At 43.2% G+C, this 18771-nt stretch overlaps 1 protein-coding gene across 1 annotated transcript in view; it reads left to right on the top strand.

Moving 5' to 3' along the window:
* The window catches only part of LOC110989207 (tyrosine-protein kinase JAK2-like), a 55582-nt gene that overhangs the window by 16555 nt on the left and 20256 nt on the right, over positions 1-18771 (top strand). Inside the window, exons 2-9 of the mRNA XM_087142062.1 lie at positions 2363-3048; positions 6059-6247; positions 7046-7162; positions 13516-13673; positions 14899-15047; positions 15842-15973; positions 17282-17520; positions 18111-18317. Coding sequence (XP_086998188.1) covers positions 2458-3048; positions 6059-6247; positions 7046-7162; positions 13516-13673; positions 14899-15047; positions 15842-15973; positions 17282-17520; positions 18111-18317 — 1782 coding nt within the window. The 5' untranslated portion in view covers positions 2363-2457. The remainder of the gene's footprint in view (positions 1-2362; positions 3049-6058; positions 6248-7045; positions 7163-13515; positions 13674-14898; positions 15048-15841; positions 15974-17281; positions 17521-18110; positions 18318-18771) is intronic.

The raw sequence follows: 18771 nt of genomic DNA, 5'->3' as shown, positions 1-18771 counted from the left end.
AACAAATAAATCTTTTCTTTTCTAACTAACCTACATGTATCAACAGAAATGTAAATTATGATATTGGATAGATCTCCAAATGAAATTCATTTTAATTGAGAATACAGGTGCCGTCTTAATATGATATAACAACGTAACATTTTATTCCTCCAGTTGTTACGAAGTGAAAATCATTTTTGGCTGTTAAAAACAGACAAAAAGCTGTTGCAAATCATTTAAAAAACCTAAAATATCAACTCTGAGTACCCCCCCCAAATATCTCCTACTAACTTGTGTCTGAGATCCCAAACGTTTCTGAAGATATCCCTGTCAATTCTTGTCAAAAAATGTTTTGGTTACTTGCAAAATCCTTACGTTGTAAACAAAAAAATTGTCCAACGTTCGCCCAAGTTGGGATCATATTGCAAGCCTGCATGCATTGTCACATGATCATCACATGACACAAACATACCAAGTTCCCACCATTTTTTCATCGTCGAGAAATTTCGATCGAAGTTTTCGTTACTCGCACATTATGCTGTGACAAAAAGTTACGGGATGCAGGTTTCTTCGCAAGACATGAAGGTAAAATTTACCAGAAACTCAACGTATACAGGAGCACGATAGCCACTTAAAACTCACAAATGAAAATGAGCGTAATGGAAGAAACGAAACATTTTTCCCCTTCCAATCGGAAATGCTTGTCGTCGAGCTGGAAGTCGCCATTTTTCATTTTGCAAATTTACCTGTATGCTAATGTCCGTTAACGATGTCATGACCCATCGGCCTAGCGATCCATTCACAGCGTGATGTGTCAAGTCAGTACACGTGTGCTGGCGACTTTCTTGTGAGCGGCGGAACGTTCAGTGGCAGTGACCACATGGGAAACAGTGCAATGCACATTACACCTCTTAGGAAACAATCACCGGCGCGCATGTGCTACGCTGGCCGACCTGGCATGCTGGTGCTATTTTGTGAATGGTCCGCTAGGCTGGCCTGCTGTGACGTCATCAACATACATTAGCATACAGCTCAAATCACAAAATTGGACGTGGGGATTTTGTTGAACTTTTTGGCATAAATGCTTCGTGACATCAAACTTTCTTTGCATTCCACTTGAATGAAAATGTGAGCCGGCATCTAAGGACACGTATCTCTGCAACTCTGAATTCCTTGAAATTTTCTTCATTATCCAGTAAAGAAAGAAGTTATGTTTTTAACTTTCAAGTAGGCCAGTGGGTGCACAACAAGTTTGACAGTCCAACCTCATTAATAACAGCACTTTGAATACAAGATTCTCCTTTAACAAGAATTCTTTTTTCAAGCCCCAATCCTTAGTTTTTTTACATTTTCATTGTAAAAGGTTTTGATTTTTATTCATGTTGAACCCAAATGTTGAACCCACTGCAATATGTGCAATGTTTGGTGACAATTGTAATGCTTTATGACATCAAAATTGCTTTGCATTAATTCCCATTCATTGGAAATATGGACAGGTTTTAGAGCATCCCTAATTTGAGATCACTATTCATTGACTGCAGACACGAAATGTTGCCATTGTTACAACAAAATCTAATGCATTGTAAATTAATGTTTGTAATGTTACAGTTTTCCCATGTGTAACAGAGAAACCAGTTTCTCTGTTACACGTGAAATGAATCATAACGCTCTTTAAACTAAAAACTTCAAAACACTTAATGTCTCTGGCAAAGGTGCACAAGCTATATACCAGTATTTGCTGTTAAGCAACTCTGTGTTAAACCAAGCAAAACTTTCCAAAATAATTAAAAGAATAGCCAAAAAGTGAATTTTTTGGGAAAATGTTTGCCCATTTTTATGCCGCCTGAAGCCCTTTCTAGAAAAGCAACGAGTGATGAGAAAATATGGCATGTACACAAAACAAAATTGGCAACAGTTGAAAAGAAACCTTTACTAACCAAAAATGACATGCATAGAACCATCATAGTTTCTCTGTTACATGTTAAATAATTTCCTGCACCACTGCACAAATTGAGTCTGTAGTTATTCAAAGCAAAACTCATTTCCATTTATTGCATGTATGCATTATTAGTTACATATCAACAAGTTTTGAATTTGTTTAGACAATTTTGAAATTTTGACCACCACGTCACACATTTGGCCCCCTATTTAAAATAAAGACCCACATGTGTACGTACTTACGGACAGTATTTTACAGGGTTGGGAAATGTATTGGCAAATCATGCACAATTTGTCATTTCTTTGTGGATGATTTTATCAGTGTATTTAGTGATATTACTGAGAAAAAGAATTGCAGTTTAAAAAACCTGCATAACTGGTACTAGCATTTCATCAGTATGATTTGATACTTTTTGATATTTTTTTATCTTGTTTTTGTTGACAGAAGGAACATCCTTTGAGGTGGTAATTTTTGTCTGTCAACGTCCAAGCAGTCCCGATGGCGTCCTGCTTGTGATCCTTGATCCACCCAAGTGAATTATGGGTATTATCGGCCTCTGCATTCATAGCAAGAGCAGCAGAGATAGCATGGAGATGCAAGTGGCACCCCTTTGTCAGGGCTGTATTCCGTTGTTTCTCTACACACGGGCGCTGCACGGCCAGCCGCCATTCCAGGTGCCCCACCGTGAGGGCCTGACCGCCGAGGCGCTGTGCTGGCAGGCCTCCCGGGAGTGCAGCGTGCCCCGCCTCAATGCCAACCTCTTCGCAATCTACGACCAGGCCCAGGGAATTTGGCTGTCGCCCGCGACCAAAGTCAAGCCCACGGACCGGCAGCTGGTCTTCCGCATACGGTTCCACATGCCCCGCTCGCCTAGCAACATCACCTCCCTGGAAGAGAGCGTAGTGGCCTATCTGTTCGCGCAGTACCGCCACGACTACTTACATAACCGGATTCCCAACATCTCGATGGAGGAGTCACTAGGACTAATGGTTTTAGACATGGTGCGATACGCCTACGAGAATCATCACAGTGTTGAACGTTGTCTACGGGATAATCTCTTTAAAAAGTTCCTCCCAAAGTCGCTGTCAAAAGAGTTGAAGGTCTTGGACACTTGGAAGTTGAAAAAGAAAGTAAGGCAGACTTTCCAATTTTTGGGTACATGCACCTGTACATGTACATGTACACTTGGACATGTACATGCACGTGTACATTTTCATGTGTACATGTACGTGCTGTATATGAACGTGTGCATGTACTCTTCAGAAGATAAAAATTGTACATGCGTACACATGTACCGGTACAATGCACAATACAGTACAGGTCAGAATTGTAGCTGACAAGATAACACGATCAGTGAACCTGACACGCTGTTCAACACACGCTTTGCAGTTTTTATTGTGCATTGCTGGTCCAATGCATGATAAGCCTGACCTCGGACCTCATTATCTCGGCGGGGCTTGTGACCGCAGACCGCAAAGTTGACCGATAACGTGTAGTGAAGCACTGCACATTCAGGGCCGTTGTTCCAGCTTCGCGTACATTTTATGCGTGTACGTCGTACAATGTACATGTACAGTTTCTACATTGTATGGCAGTGTGCTGAGTAAGTGAAATCATGTACATGAATGTGCATTGCCTAGCTGGCAAGATGACCGTCTTGAAGTATCAAAATATGTATCACTATCACAGCCGTTTTCTTTTGGTTTTGGATCACGAAAGTTGTTCGGTCGGATTACATCTGGAAAATGTCAAATTTCAGTGGAAATGGCCAGTAGTCCACTGTAGCAAAACTTTTTCCCAAATGTAAACTGCTGCTCTTCTTGCTGGTTCTAAGGCTCGATTGGTTTTAAACAATTCCCTATTGCGCGAAAAGTTTTTCACAAATAAACAGTACCCATGAAAGAAATCCCTCCCTCTGTCAGAACTATTATAACAAGCTGATTTTACAATGAACAGATGAAGTACAGTATCTCTTATTTTATGGACATTTAGTTCCTGTATCAGAATTCCAGTAAATTACAAAACACCCACTGAACTTGCGCAAATTTTAACTTGACTTTTTCATTTGCTGCCACGTGCAGAGACCATGCCACTACCAAGCAATCACGACACTACAACCACTCCAGCGCTTTCATCCCAACCACCAATCATAAATTGAAATGAGTGTATTGCATATTCATTTTGATACAGCGCCAACAAATGCAAAGCTACAGCCCTTACACATCACATGATATGCTACGGCCCTTGTACGTCAGGCTACATGCAAATTTATGAAGTACATGTACATGCATATTTATGAAGTTCACATGGGCGCTACTTTGTTTCGTGCAGCCTGTGCGTGCACGTCGCTAGTGCTAGCGCTAATGCAGACCCGACTTCCTTTCATTTTGGTACGATCTTTGCCGTTAAGTTCGGTTTTTTTATTTTGGTAGGTTTGCCAGGTCAAAGGTTGAAATCTGATGGGAAGAATCCCCACCTGACATCGAATTTATATTCACGCGATTTTGAACACACTCAGCTCAAGTGTGCATGCTGGGAGTGCTGCCATGGGGGCCATCTTGACTAAAATTTGGCTAGCGGACCGACGAGGTCAAACCCCATTTATACTTTGTGGATTTCTTACAAAATAGTTTTCCCTAATTTAATGTAGGAATGTTTTGTCATAAAACTGTTAATTACATGTGAGTCGTCTTAGGTGAAAAATTGATTCCACGCTCGAAAATGTTCTGCGCCTGATTCAGAAGTTTTGGGAGCAATTCAGACATAAACCAAAAGTGTGTCCTGCAAGGCTTTTTCATTGATTCTGTGTTGACAAACAAAATGCTTAATATGTATCTTCAAAAATGATTTTGTGAGGCCTGCTGCAAGGTACATGTAAACTACTGACAACATTTCCTTGGAATTTGAAGATACATGTAACTTGAGCTGCAGTCAACACTTTTCATTGCAGGAAACTAAAAAAATGACTGCTCTGGTCAACAAAGGCCTGGTTGTTCTGGGGTTTGCATGCAGCAGAGTGCACGTTTATACTCAGCAGATTGGATTGCAGTGTTGGCAGTCTCTGTTAATGCAGGGTCAGCTTGGTTCGTTTTTGTGGTTAACTCCTTTCCTGTCTGTTTGACTCGATGCACGCTAAGCATGTTTGTGTGTTTGTGTGTCGGCTAAAATTCTGACCTGTACTGTATAATTTTGCTGTCCATAATAAAAATGGTAACAGGGTTTTATACACATTATATACATGTACATGTAGCGCTTTTAACTATGATTAACGTGCGTGCCATTATAATTATTCTGTTATTATTATCCTAACTCATTGGGCCCATGAAACATTCCAAATACATGTACCATCGCAGCTCCCTTGGGAGTATACAGCTCCATGCGGCTACTGGTATATTGTATTTCAACATTGCACAATAACCATCACCGCACCATCTCAGAGATGCCCAGTTACTCGTGAGTGGGGAGAAGCAATGAGTGACAGTGTGCTTTGCCCAAGGTGTCCAATTACTCGTGAGTGGGGAGAAGCAATGAGTGACAGTGTGCTTTGCCCAAGGTGTCCAATTACTCCTGGGTGGGGAAAAGCAATGAGTGACAACGTGCTTTGCCTAAGGGCACAAGCATCATGACCCCAGGCTGGATTCTAACCGGCAACCCGCGGCTTTATCCATAGCCATGTACCTCAACCACAATAACCATCTCTGCCCTCACAGGGTACCCAATTATTCCTAGTGGGGAGAAGTAATGAATGACAAAATGCCTTGCCCAAGGGCACATGCACCATGTGTTATGTGCATGTACCTCTCAGGCTGGATTCGAACCCGAGGAGGCTTAGGGTATGCCATGGCCTTGAGTGTCAGAGCCCTTGCTTTAGCACTTCAGTGATAGACTGGCAAACCTACTCGTATGGGTCCTTTTCTATTGTTACATGTACATGTAGTTTCATTTTTGAGTGAAAGCTCAGAAGCTCCAATGTGATGTGATGCAAATAACGGAAGAGGAGTTTATATTTGCTGTCACCAAACGTCTCTGAAAGTCCCCCCCCCCAAGCCCAAGCCCCCTCCCCCTCTCGCTCGGAATCCCCCATTGTTGACAGCCCGCTGGTATTCTGACGCAACCTGCATGATTGCTCTGGCCCGGCAGATCCGCAAGAGCCTTGGGGAGTTTGACAGGGTGGAGCGGGACGCCCACAACTACCGCATGATGTTCCTCATCTCGCTGATGGAGGAGAACAGGTCGTGGGGAGTGGAGGAGTTTGCCACAGCCACTGGCCAGCGGTTTGCCGTCAGTGCCGAGGCCAGAGGTGTCAAATTGATCGAACCCGCAAACCAGGTACCGTACATGTACACGTCTGTAATAATGGCATGTATTGTAGAGTCCAAAAGGCATCCAGTTATCCTATTCATTCCATGTACATTACAGGTCAGTCTGTAGACCAATCTGGCAAGAAATAATTAGAAGCCATTTCCGGGGGCCATCCCGTTTGCACGCAGGTGCTACTTGTGTGCTACATTCCTCTCCGACCAATACATACAGGTTGTTGTGACTTAACAAAGTGCGCAAGCGCGCGCTCAAATTAAGATGCGCGTGAGTGCGATGGCCCCACAGGAACGGCGTCTCCGCGGATTTGTCTGGAAATTAGGTGCGACACTTCGTTACACCAGGCGTGTGGGAAGTCTGAGGTTTTGTGGTTTATTGCAGATGAGAAAGATGGAAACACAATAGAATGGCGCTCTCCGAAGTGGGTAAATTTGGAGCAAAAGACTGTACCCAACCAAATAGGGCCCTCCTATTGTGCCCGCCATGCTTCCAGAAGGCTACTCTCATGGCAAGCGAAATTCCTCTTACAAGTGGGATGCTGCTGAACAATGCACTTGTAACAATCCTGTTGCTTATTGAGTACTTTTTTCTACAAAAAACACACTACTCTCTCACTAGCACACCACTTAAATGAAATGCCTCGTTTTCCCTGTTTTAATTTGATGGCTCTACAAGTACATGTACACTGTATATTGTACACGCCTGTGTGGTTGCCATGCTGGTAGATTTCTGAACATTTCAATTCAAGTTCCGCTCCCTTTTTCCAAAACCTCGTCCATTTCACGACATTGATCTGAACTCTCTGCACAGGCCAAGTTATTCAAGCTGGACTTCGAGGACATCGTCAAGATCAGCATGTTTGCCTCCCGTGAGGCCGGCTCCAACAACTGGGTAATCCACGTCAAGCAGCGCGAAGACGCGCCCAAGGTAAGGGGGAGCCCCTCGATCAATCCTGCCCCCCTGGCACTTTCCTGTCGTTTACCGGTAGCCCCACTAGCCATTCCCCCTTGATGAGCAGAAGCACCCCATCATCGGTTGAAAAGAGCCGCGTTGTAGGGGAGCATTTCTTTTGCTGGTGTAGCGATGCGTGCGTAAACTTCATAGTCGTTTGTGAACCAGCAAGGTGCGGCTCCCACCAAAGGAGCCTCTGTTGCTAGGAAAATTGCGCCCTCTTTTGGTCCAGCTCATCATGCGGTCTACAGGACCGTCATGTGCAATGAGTTGGGGAAATGGCACACATCCATGTACATGTATGTACCGGTACAGTACATGTACGTACATGTACATGTGTGCACAAGTTACATACCGGTATACATGTACATGTACATTGTAAATTTGATCACAAGAAAGTTTAAGGCACAATCTTGCTATTGCTATTTACAGAAGATACATGTACAACGACATGTTAATCTTTTTGAATTTCTCAGAAGATTTTAAACTATCCTGACAAAAAGATTGCCTGTTGGAGAGGTGCCTTCAGTAAGCGAATGATACATGTACCTTCAGTGCATGTATGGTAAGATCCCAGCATGCACTGCAGTAAACACTATGCATCATTGGTACTGTACCTGCTACATGTACATAGGCAGTTGACCGTTATGAAAGGAGTTTGTGTCAGAGCACGCGTGTCCCTCTTCCATGGTCCAAATTTGTTCCCAGGCCATCGCTGCTTCAAAAGGACAATGTACATGTACATGTACATGTGTTTTGTAAAGTCAAAAACCTACGTATTTATGTACATGTAGGTAATTCCAGAAATAAGGGGTCCAAAAGTGTGACATTTTTGTGTCCTTGTTAATGTGACCTTTGTTATTTGACACGGAAATATCACTGGAATTGATTTCAAACTATTACTGTTTGTTTGGCAGGTAATTTGCATTAATTCATCACTCTTGGAAATGAGAAAATATGTTTGGAATTTACAAAATCATATGTCAGATGTTTATGTAAACAGGGAAAGAAATACAAATGGACCCCAAATCTCTGGAGTTACGCACTGTACATGTATGTACATGCAGCTGCGGGGAACAAAAGTTCCAACATTTACATGTTACATGTAATCTAATATCTACAGTATACATCGTGTATGTTTTAACATACAGTACATGTGTGATACATGTCCCATAAGTACATGCACTGAAGTACTTAAATGGTACATGTTTTTCTGCAGTTTTTTATTTCAATGTCTTTGCATAGTTGACCTGTTTAGGATACATGTTCATGTATGTGCAGATTTCTTTGAGTTTTAGTGCATGTGTTGGTTTTGTTTCTCTTCAGTCTGACATGAAAGAAAGTTGGATATGTGTACGTACATGTACATGTACACTGTACGTTAGACTCTACCCAGCGGGTGCAGGTCTGTGCTGTTATCCTTTGTTGTCCACCGTCAACAAAAACCACACTCAGTATACATGTACCGGTATATGTTTGTTTTGTCTTTGTAATTTTTTCATTGAAGTTCAAGAAACCTGCACTCATGGACCTGGGAAAAAGCCCAGCTTCCCAAACCCCAAAGCATCCAAGTCCTTGAATAAACCCCATGTTCTCATGCATTATTTAGAAATGGCACCAGGAAATGAATGGCCGCATATTGGTATGTACACGTACATACATGTATATGTATATACATGTTGAGCAAAATTGGATCCCAAATTTATAACCTGTAGTTAATTGCGAATGTGAGCAAAACAAGAACTGATACCGGTATATCCAAGTATTATCGAAACGATCAAAGGACAGAGTCAAATTCTCAAAGGACAAAAAGAATTGAACTTAGTAAAAGCGAATGTATTTATAATTTTTCTACATATAAATATAGCATTTTACAAAACAAAACGAAACTAAAAACAATAAAAATCTCCAAGCAATCCAAACAACATATACCGGTAGCAGTGTTATATTCAAGACCTTGATGCCCGAAACCGAGACCGACACCAAGGCGTATGAGACCAAGACCGAGACCTACTCCTTCAAGACCAAGACCAGGACTTTGAGACCGAGACTTTTGCAGGTTGAGACCGAGACCACGACATCCGAGACTGAGACCGAGACCAACCGTAAACCAATGTTTAGTTTTTACCAAAAGGTAAATAGAGACAAACATATGGCAGTACAATTAAGTACAAAAGAAATAAAATGAAAACATTAGCATAAACACACACACATAAATAGGTCAAATATTTGTTAAAGAATGTCTCAGATCTTTTAATAATAATATAATAATAACACATTTCTTATATAGCGCATCACATAGCACATCTCGATGCGCTTCACAGTAATATTATGAAATAAAGCAATTAAAGAAACAGGTAAGTTTTAAGTAGTGACTTAAATTCGTTTTCATTTTTGACCGTTCTGATATGGTGTGGGAGAGAGTTCCACAGCGATGGTGATGCATACTTGAATGAACGATATCCATAAGTCTTTTATCAGTGATACTGCTCTACTTTTACCATGGTCTGGTCATTTTCAACCCGAGTGTCCCAAATGATATGATGTGAACATTAAAACAAATATCCTTAGACTGTTTTTTTGTAAACAAAATACTGAAAAACAAATATCCAAAAAAGATGTATTGTAACGAAACTACTAAAACAACACATACCACATACACTGTACAAGACGGAATGAAAGCACTTTGACACGTGCACACAATTCATAGCATGCACACACACAGGCTGGTTCCCGTCCCAACCCTATGTTCAGCAGGAGACTACGTAGGGAAAGGGAACCAGTCTAGTGTGCGAATTCTGCTTCTCACAACCTCATCTCCATGGTGTCAAGCAGCATGGCTACCCTAGATTGGAAATAAAGTAGCAACTTGGGACAAGGTTGCATCATGCTGCATTGACTAGTCTTCATTCCAGCATCGGTTTTATTGTTTATTGCAAAAAATCTGAACATTATGGTGCTGTATTATATCAGTGGTTGAAGATTTGACTCCAGTGGAGGTAATTTTGCCTATTGCAACTGCGTGCACGCATGGTACATGTAGCTACCAGTAGATGCGCATTCTGTTATGGTCTCGACTGGTCTCGAGGGGGAGACCTGAGACTATGGCGTCCGAGACTTTTGAGACCGAGACCGGCCCTCCCAAGATGGCGAGACCGAAACCGAGACCGCAAAAAAAGGTCTCAAGACGGTCTTGAGACCGAGACCAGGTCTGGAGACCTACATGTACCGTACAACGCTGACCGGTGTACCGGGTACATGGTACTGCCAGTACATGTATACATTATTTCAAAATAGGCATAATTTAGTGTCAAGTTTCTTGCCATAAGAACCTTCTTTAGGGAAGAATCCCCTACGTTAGAATTGAGATCTCGATTTAGTTGCTTAAATTTGCTCTACTGATATGTTGAAAAAGTGCTGTTCATTCTGGTAATTTGCAGTGCGTGCGTTTATATGGTGCCTCATGGGATATATCAGAACAAAAGGAAGTAACCCCCCCCCCGAACCTTCGTTGTGGTTGTGGGGTATTTAAATGGTACATGTACCTGACAAGAATTAGAGGAAATGAGTTTTTGAATTTGTTCAAAAAGGAGAAATTTTCAAGGTACCGATAGGGTACTGGTATCCTTTAATATCCTTCACAATTTTTTTTTTTTCGATGAGGGACATTTGGTTGAGCTACTGTACATGTACATGTATCAACCCAGGAAAGATGGGAAAGAACGATTTGGAAGCTGCACTTCACTCACTAATTTTTTAGGACGCAAACATTTCGTCCAGTTGTAATGGTGGATGGACCTGTGCTGGACCTGAGCCGAATCCTCATGTCTTTTTGGCCCCAAGTTGAAGTCCAAAGAGAGCCGAGTCCTTTCAAAAGGGGGACTCGAGTCCGGGTGCGATGTAAAACTCTCTTCTTTCACCGGTCAATCTGCCAATCCCAGGGGCGCGCCAGCTGCTGTATCGCTTTGCCTGTGCCACAGTTTTCCAACTGTCACTTCCCTGTTGATTTTGTAAATGGCGCGCACGTAACATCAATCACGGTTTCTCAGCGACACATGTTCCGGTTTGTAGATTGTTTTAATTTGCTGTATTAAGGCCACTTCCTGCTTTACCTTATCAAATGAAAGTGCACCTACCTGTAGCATGCCTAGGGAATACACTGTACATGTATGTTTCCAGTGATAAAAATGACTGGAAGAGATTCTGCATTATTTGTTTACGTGTAAATTGAAAGTTACTCGACACCTGGACTGGGGATGGATGATGGAAAATTTTTGTACCGGTTATCACGTTCACATTCATATTTCCTGGGGTACAAAACTTGTTTCCTACTTGTGTGAAAATCTATGGAGATCTGTTCCCGCTAGCGTTAAAATTATTACATGTTCAAAAATTCAGCACAACACACAGGTTTTAAAACCGTGCTGGTTATCATCTCTTGTGCAATGAAATAAAAGCAAACACGTCTAAATGGTTACGAATGCAGAATTTAATGTAAACAGATAATCCAATCAGTGGTGCAGAGCTACCGTACATGTATCTGTATTGAATTTCACTTTTCATTTTATACATGTACATTCCTTGGCAAATTGCCAAGACCGTACACGTACATGTACATTGGGAGCTTGAGCAAATTAAAGCTCTCGTTTTGCATAATGCGAGTTTTGATATGAGTAAACTCCCCGAGGGCTTCCCTCAGGGGGCGTTCAGTGAGACAATCAATCAAGCCTGCAATTCCCAGCCGGATTATCTTGCTCGCCAGGGCAGTGTTTATCTCCACTTTCCATACCACTGAGTGACTGAACTACATGTACCGGTAAGACGCAGGTACCTGGTATGCCTCTGCGCCCCTGGATGGGATGCTAGTCGGTCGTAGGTTCCCCCCTCCTTTCCGGTACCATTTACTTTATAGACAGGGCCTGCTGCCAGTCATGTTTTTCCTACAAGTGGCTGCTAAAACTATGGCTGGCCGTCAGTGCCAAAGTAAGAGAATAATTCACCGAGTTGTGAACAATTCCGGGCAGCTGTCAGTATACACCAGATAAAACATTGTACACGTACTGGCACTTGTACTGTACCGGTACCAGTTAATGAATTGGAGGTAAAGTAGGAAACCAACGAAAAGGTGATATTTCTGCAAACGGTGGCTGCCCGTACAAGTTGCAGCAAAATGAGAGTGGTCTTACGAAAGTGCCCGTATGTACTCCAGGGAGGGATGCCAGGGCTGAAGTGACTTGCTCAAGGCTATCGGTACAAGGTGCCTGTGGGTCAGTAGCTACAGTATACTGGATTCAAACCCCCGACCCTCTGTACAGGATTTGCAAACCCTAGTCGGGAGTCACTTACCCTTGTCAGTAGTCACAAACACTAGTCAGTAGTCACAAACCCTAGTCAGTCATCACAACCCCTAGTTGGGAGTCACAAACCTTATTCCGTAGTCACAGACTTCTATAACAAGTTGGCCACCTGCACCCCTCTTGACCCAGATGAAATCAACTTCTTGTAGGGTATGCTTACAGGGCTTACATGTAAGTCCGCATGCGATGAGCACCTCAGTGGATAAAAGTATACATTTTTGGCCAACTTGTCTTGGAAAGATGCGCGCTGTGCAAGAACGGTAGATACATGTACATGTACTGGTGTGGCCAATTTTCACAAAGTTGGTCTCAAAATGACCGCAAAGAGTTACTCTAAAAACTCCTAAAGGCTCAACTCCTGAAAAAAAAAATGTATATATCGGAAAAAATGTTGAGGGGGGATGGATTCCGGCTCTTTTAGGGTTAAGATTTTATCAATCATCAATGTTTCTTTGAAAAGCCTCTGAATTTCAGTAGGAAAAAAAAAGTCTGCTTCATGTCCAACATTTCTGCAGACACATGTACATGTACAGTGTAGTTGTCATAATATGCTCGGTGCAACAACAAGAGATGTCCACATTGCCTTCGTACAAAGCGGTACATTGTGAGCCTCTGTCATGGGGCGGCCATTTTGCTTTTTAACCAAGCCAACCAATGTAACCAAATTGAGTCGGTTTCCTTTGTGTGAAGTTGAATTACCAGTACTGTTGCCTATGGGTCCATGGGGAACAAGACAGAAATGGCAGCATCATGATAGAAGCAACAGTGATAGTTCTTTGGCGGGAACTCATGCATGCATGCTTGCACAGGTGTACACTTGTTTGCTGTGAGACGCAAAGTGTATGGAGTATGTGCAACCGATTTCTGTTTGAAATACAAATGTACATGTACATACATCAAAAAGGTTTGTTCATGTGTGAGTGCATTACATGATCTACATGTCCATGTCCATGTTTGCTTCTTTCCCAACAGGAATTTGTAGTAGAGAGCAAGCTCATGGCAGAGTCGCTGATTTCCCTCATTGACGGTTACTGCCGTCTGCTCATCGACCACTATCACTACCTTTTCCAGGAGTGTGCACCGCCCTCGCTTGTTCAGTTGATCAACAGCAGGTGTCATGGACCAATCCCGTAAGTCCCGGGCCATCCCCCCACTATCCGTGCCCCAAAATGAGACCATGCTTCCAGGGCAGGAGCTTTGTTCTTGAACGGGCAACACAATTTCTCCTTTGCACAATCAACCCCTACAGAGGGTTTGCATGGTGGCCATTTTGTAGGCCAGTGCTTTTGTTCCACAGGGCTTGCACAAAGGATGGTTTTCCTGTGAAACAAAATAACAGCCCTGCAAGATGGCTACCACGCAAGGCCTCTACATGTATAGTGCCTTGAATCCGCCTTGAGCAGAAGCAGTGCCTCATTTGTTAAAAGAGCCATGTTGGTCAGAGGAGTGTTCATTTTGCACGAGGTGGCGCGACCATACTTTGTGCATGTCGTAGTCAGGTGTGAACCAGTGAAGTGCAGTTCCGACTAAAAGGAGCCTCCATTTCTAAGAAAAAATTGCGCCCTCTCTTGGTCCTGCTCGAGGCTCACTACCTCAATGTACCGGTACATGTACATGTATACTGTTACTTTGTTCTGCAAATGCCAGGCATAAAAAGGTTTTATGCTGCATCGCAGTGACTTTTGTAGGCTTCAAATGAAGCAGGCAGCTGTTGACACAATTAGTCATGAATTCAGCGTGTGCTAAAAAGGGGGTGGGTGCGCAGAATTTATGAAAGGGCGGGGTTTGCGTTCTGTATAGAGGTGAGGTCAAATGTTCATGGACAGAGAATTCAGTTGAGGACGAAGAAAAAGAAGGCCAAATGGAAAACATGTCTCTCTGAATACATGTACCTGTGTAATGGGAGTTGGCATTCAGTGAATCTGATATTGGTGATGAACGCGCTCTTCACTGCCGTACGTACATTGCAATTTTATGTGTGATAGATTGCAGCCTTGTACCGGTATGTACATATACATGTATACTTGGTACATGTACAATGCACATGTTTGTTTTTTTTAGATTTACCTCAAGGTGTTTCATGCATCCACATTTGAGCATTCACTGGTAACTTTATAGATGCCATGGGTACAGTTGAACCTCATTTAATAAGAGGCTCCAGTAACTTTGCTTGTTACTGTCTTGTTAAGGAATGGCGTTTAAAAGTTTCCTTGTACAAACAACATGCTGTACTAACAGTGCCCTTACTAACGAGATTTGACTGTACCCGTGTTTATCAGGGGCTAAATGATAGCCCCAATTTTTTTTTCAGAATAACAGTGAAACAATTTTTTAACAAATTGCCTGTGTTGTCAGACTGTCCTTTGCCAAAAAGAAAATTGAGGCGGCAGGCAAAGAGGATGGCATCTACCTCATCCGACAGAACCCCGAGGACTTCTCCAGTTACTGCTTGACTGCAAGACTAGATGGCAAAATCAAGAATTACAAGATCAATGTCGATGAGGGTAGGAATGGTCAATTTTGGCTATTACGAAAAGAAGTGTTTTGTCGAATTTGTTTGGTTTTTTAAATTTAATCATGGTTACTGGACATTTGTAAAGAAATGTGCATAAAAGTGGATAATTTTTGACAATTTTTTTTCATCTTCCAAAAAATTTGGAAGAGATTGCTAGGCCTGTGCTGGGTACCCGGGTACCCGCCAGTTGATATAAAAACCCGGTTTGCAGCTCTGTCGACTGTTCTGATGTTCCTCGTGAAAATTTTGTTTTCCTATTTCCTGTTTTAATATACCTACATAGACAATTTGCAAACTAGAGGTAACAATTTCGTTTGATATAAAGGTATGAGAATTTAACCCAGACGTTTAGAACAATGTGCTGCTTGCTTCCTGTGTACGAAAAAGAGCCCTGTTTTGGGCACATGGTCCATCAGGGTCGTGCGCAGTGCCATTTGTTATTAAGTGATTTCTTTTCCAGGTACCCGATGTTGACAAAAAACGGGTACCCGGTTCCAAAAATATCCAGAAATGCTTACCCCTAGAGATCGCAGCCCCTGTTTTAAAAGTTATGACAAGCGGTCTTGAAACGTGCCCGGGACATTGGTGGATGCATCTGTGACCGAAATGAATTTGGTATCAAATGACGCATTTTTCTGCATTGCCGAGGGGACGTCAGGTATCGAGCACGTTGACTCTTTTTCAAAATCTGCCAAGGACCTTGTTTTACCCAAATATTTTTTTGTATCCCCAAAAGTGCATAAATACATGTATTTTTGGTTTTTTGTTTTTTTGGGATTCCAGATGGCTGTGTTGGTTTGCCTGGTCAACGAACTTTCCCCGATGTCCGCGCATTAGCAGACTATTACCACTGCACAGTGAACTGTGCCTGTATAGAGGGGCCTCTCATCAAAGCCATACCGTACCAATCTAGAGGTAGGTGTCGAAGAGTTCTAAGCTTTTATGGGTACACCATGTGAAATCAGCCTCTTGTATGGAACACTGAAGTGGACACAACATGCTCATAATTATGGGTGTAAAGGCATTACCGAGAAAACCAGCGCGTGAACCAACATGGGCGCGTGTTCCATTCGTTGGCACTGCACTTCCTGGTTCAAAAACATGTCATTCGGTACTCTGTCCGTCTTGAGCAGAAGCACCCCCTCAGAAGAGCCACAATGCGGGCGTTTCCCGCTGGCACGCGTCCAAGAGTTTGCTATCACAAGTCGCGAAATCCGTCGACCCAGTGCGCGTTTGGAAAGGGTCGACAGATTCCGCACAGTGGATTGGCCATCGCATTGCAAACTCTTTTGAGGGACACTGTTGTGAATCACCTGCATTAGTTGGGGGTGTTCATTTTGTTGATACTGGTAGCTATGCGACAGCAATGCGTGCACTTTAGTGTCGTTCGTGAACCAGCAGAGTACAACTCCGACCAAAGGAGCCTCCGTTGCTAAAACAAATTGTGCCCTCTTGTGCTCCAGCTTGAGGCTAATACGAGTGGCAGTTGCGGGAGGAACTGTTAAGTCTGAACTCGGCATTTCGACCATGATGCTCCGGTTGTCCTAAGGAGAACTGCAGTGGAGCGCCGACTTTAAGATGGTACAGAATCAGCTACACAGAGAAGAACATGCTAGTGAGGGATTGGCTTGTGGATACACTCACGGTTTCTTCTCAAAACCACCGCTGTTGTAGAAGAGATTAATTTCACAAGGTGTACCCGCAAGCCGGCTCTTTTCAATCTAGCCTCCACCATCAAGAGTTTTGGTGTGTGTCAGGGCTTGGAGTTTCCATGTCTTCCTTCAATTGTGATTGACCCTTCTATGCCAAGATGCGTTCTGGACAAAGTTGTCCTATCAGTCAAAATCAGTCAAATCACCTGCGTGTCTGTGTACCGTGACAAATTATGTACAAGGAACTGTTGACTGTCTGCCACTGTTACAGCGTAAGGAGGGTTAATCACTCCATTTGATTATGTGGTGCTTTTGTTGAAATGGTGTAACAACCCTTCGTGCCATCAATGTTATTACCGCGTGGAAGTCGGCGTGGGAGAGGAGTGTAGACCATCCACCAGCTGTGCTGTGTTGCTGTCTCCCGCAAGGATGGATCGTGTCCCTTACAGTTTTGGGCCTTGGCCCCTGCTTGGGTTCCTTGACGGTCCGAAAACACCCGGGGCGTGTCCAAAATTGTCATCTCATGAACAGTGCCCTTGACGTTGGTACATCATATGTGTTTTTTTATCAGATGAGTGTCTCCAGTTGCGCGACCTGTCAGCCCTGCCTGAGTTGCCACGGAAGCCACCCCCTGAGCCGCAGATAGAGTGGATCCAGCAGGACAATATCTCCAAACGCCGGCGGTGGAAGCGGCTGGGAGGTGGAGCCTTCACCTCGGTCTACCGTGGGGAGGTCCGCAAGCGAGACAGAGGGTGGATCCAGGTGGCCATTAAGTGCCCTAACAAGGATGCCTCGCAGCAGGTGCAACAGGTAGGACCTTCTGACCTACAAATGTAGGCAAGACACGGGATATGTTAAGTCAGGAAACCAGACTAGTTGAACTAGCATCTCTTGTGGGCCTGCTACCTGACCTTATAAGGGTAATTCCAGAAATTAGGGTCCAAAAAGGTGTCTTTTTGTGTCCCTGTTACATCTGACCTTTGTTTCTTGACATGGCAATATCACCAGGATTGATTTCAAACTGTAACTATTTGTTTGGCAGGTAAGTTGCATTAATTCATCACTCTTGGAAATTACAAAATGTATTCTGAGCTTACAAAATCATGTATGTCAGATGTGACAGGGGCACGAAACAAAATGGACCCCTAATTTCTGGAATTACCCATACGTGAGGACAAACTGTACCTCCATGGATTCCAAAATCGGGTTAGTAATAGGTTCAAGATCAGTTTAAAACATACTGCCACTGACATGTTACTTTTAAAAATGGAAAAGAACAGGGTTTTTTTTCTGCCTGTCTTCACACATGTATGTGTATAGTCTGGTTCGTGGCCGAAAGACTCCAAACTATTTCAGAGAATCTTTTGGTTCGATAGTCGTCTTTTCTCCCCCTGTCACAGAAATTCAGCCAGTCGGTGGACGTCATGTCGTCCTGGAACAACCAGTCCATCATCAAGTTCATTGGCATTGGGGCAGGCTTCAGCCTGATCATGGCCTACGCGCCGTTCGGCTCCATGGATGAGTACCTCCGCAGCCAGGAGGCGATGATAGGAGCCAGCCACCAAGTGGCCATTGCTGTCCAGCTGATCGACGCCCTGGAATATCTGGTATGCACTTCTGCAGTAGTGCAGTCGAATACAAATTACCATTTCACGTTTTCTGTTAAATGGCACTGCTGGTCAGAAGCAATTTGTTTTAATGAGAAACTTTTCCACTGTGAAGATCTTTCCCCTAAAAATCCTTTAACATACCATGTTGCTGTGACATTTAATCCAAAAGGGCTTTACTACCGATGTTTATTATCAGTCATTTCTAGCAATGACACCAAGGATTTCTCAAAAGTGCCTTAGGCACTACACCGGGCAACCCTTGAGAAACCTATAGAGAGGAGACAATGAGATGCAAATACAGTCTTAGAGGTGGGAAGAAACCCTAGTTGATATGCCTAGTTTGGTTGCAAGTTTACAACATTTGCCATTGACAACATCAGTGAGGGTTTTTCTGTACCCTTCCCCCACTGTCGCCTTGGGGAAACTCTCGTCGTGCTTGAGCGAGTACAGC

This window comes from Acanthaster planci, linkage group LG10, assembly GCF_054643075.1.
Source record: "Acanthaster planci isolate LZ-2023a linkage group LG10, COTS_SCS, whole genome shotgun sequence".
In the NCBI taxonomy this organism is placed as follows: domain Eukaryota; kingdom Metazoa; phylum Echinodermata; class Asteroidea; order Valvatida; family Acanthasteridae; genus Acanthaster; species Acanthaster planci.
Note: the sequence above shows the minus strand (reverse complement) of the source record. Positions and strands in the feature narration are given on the sequence as shown.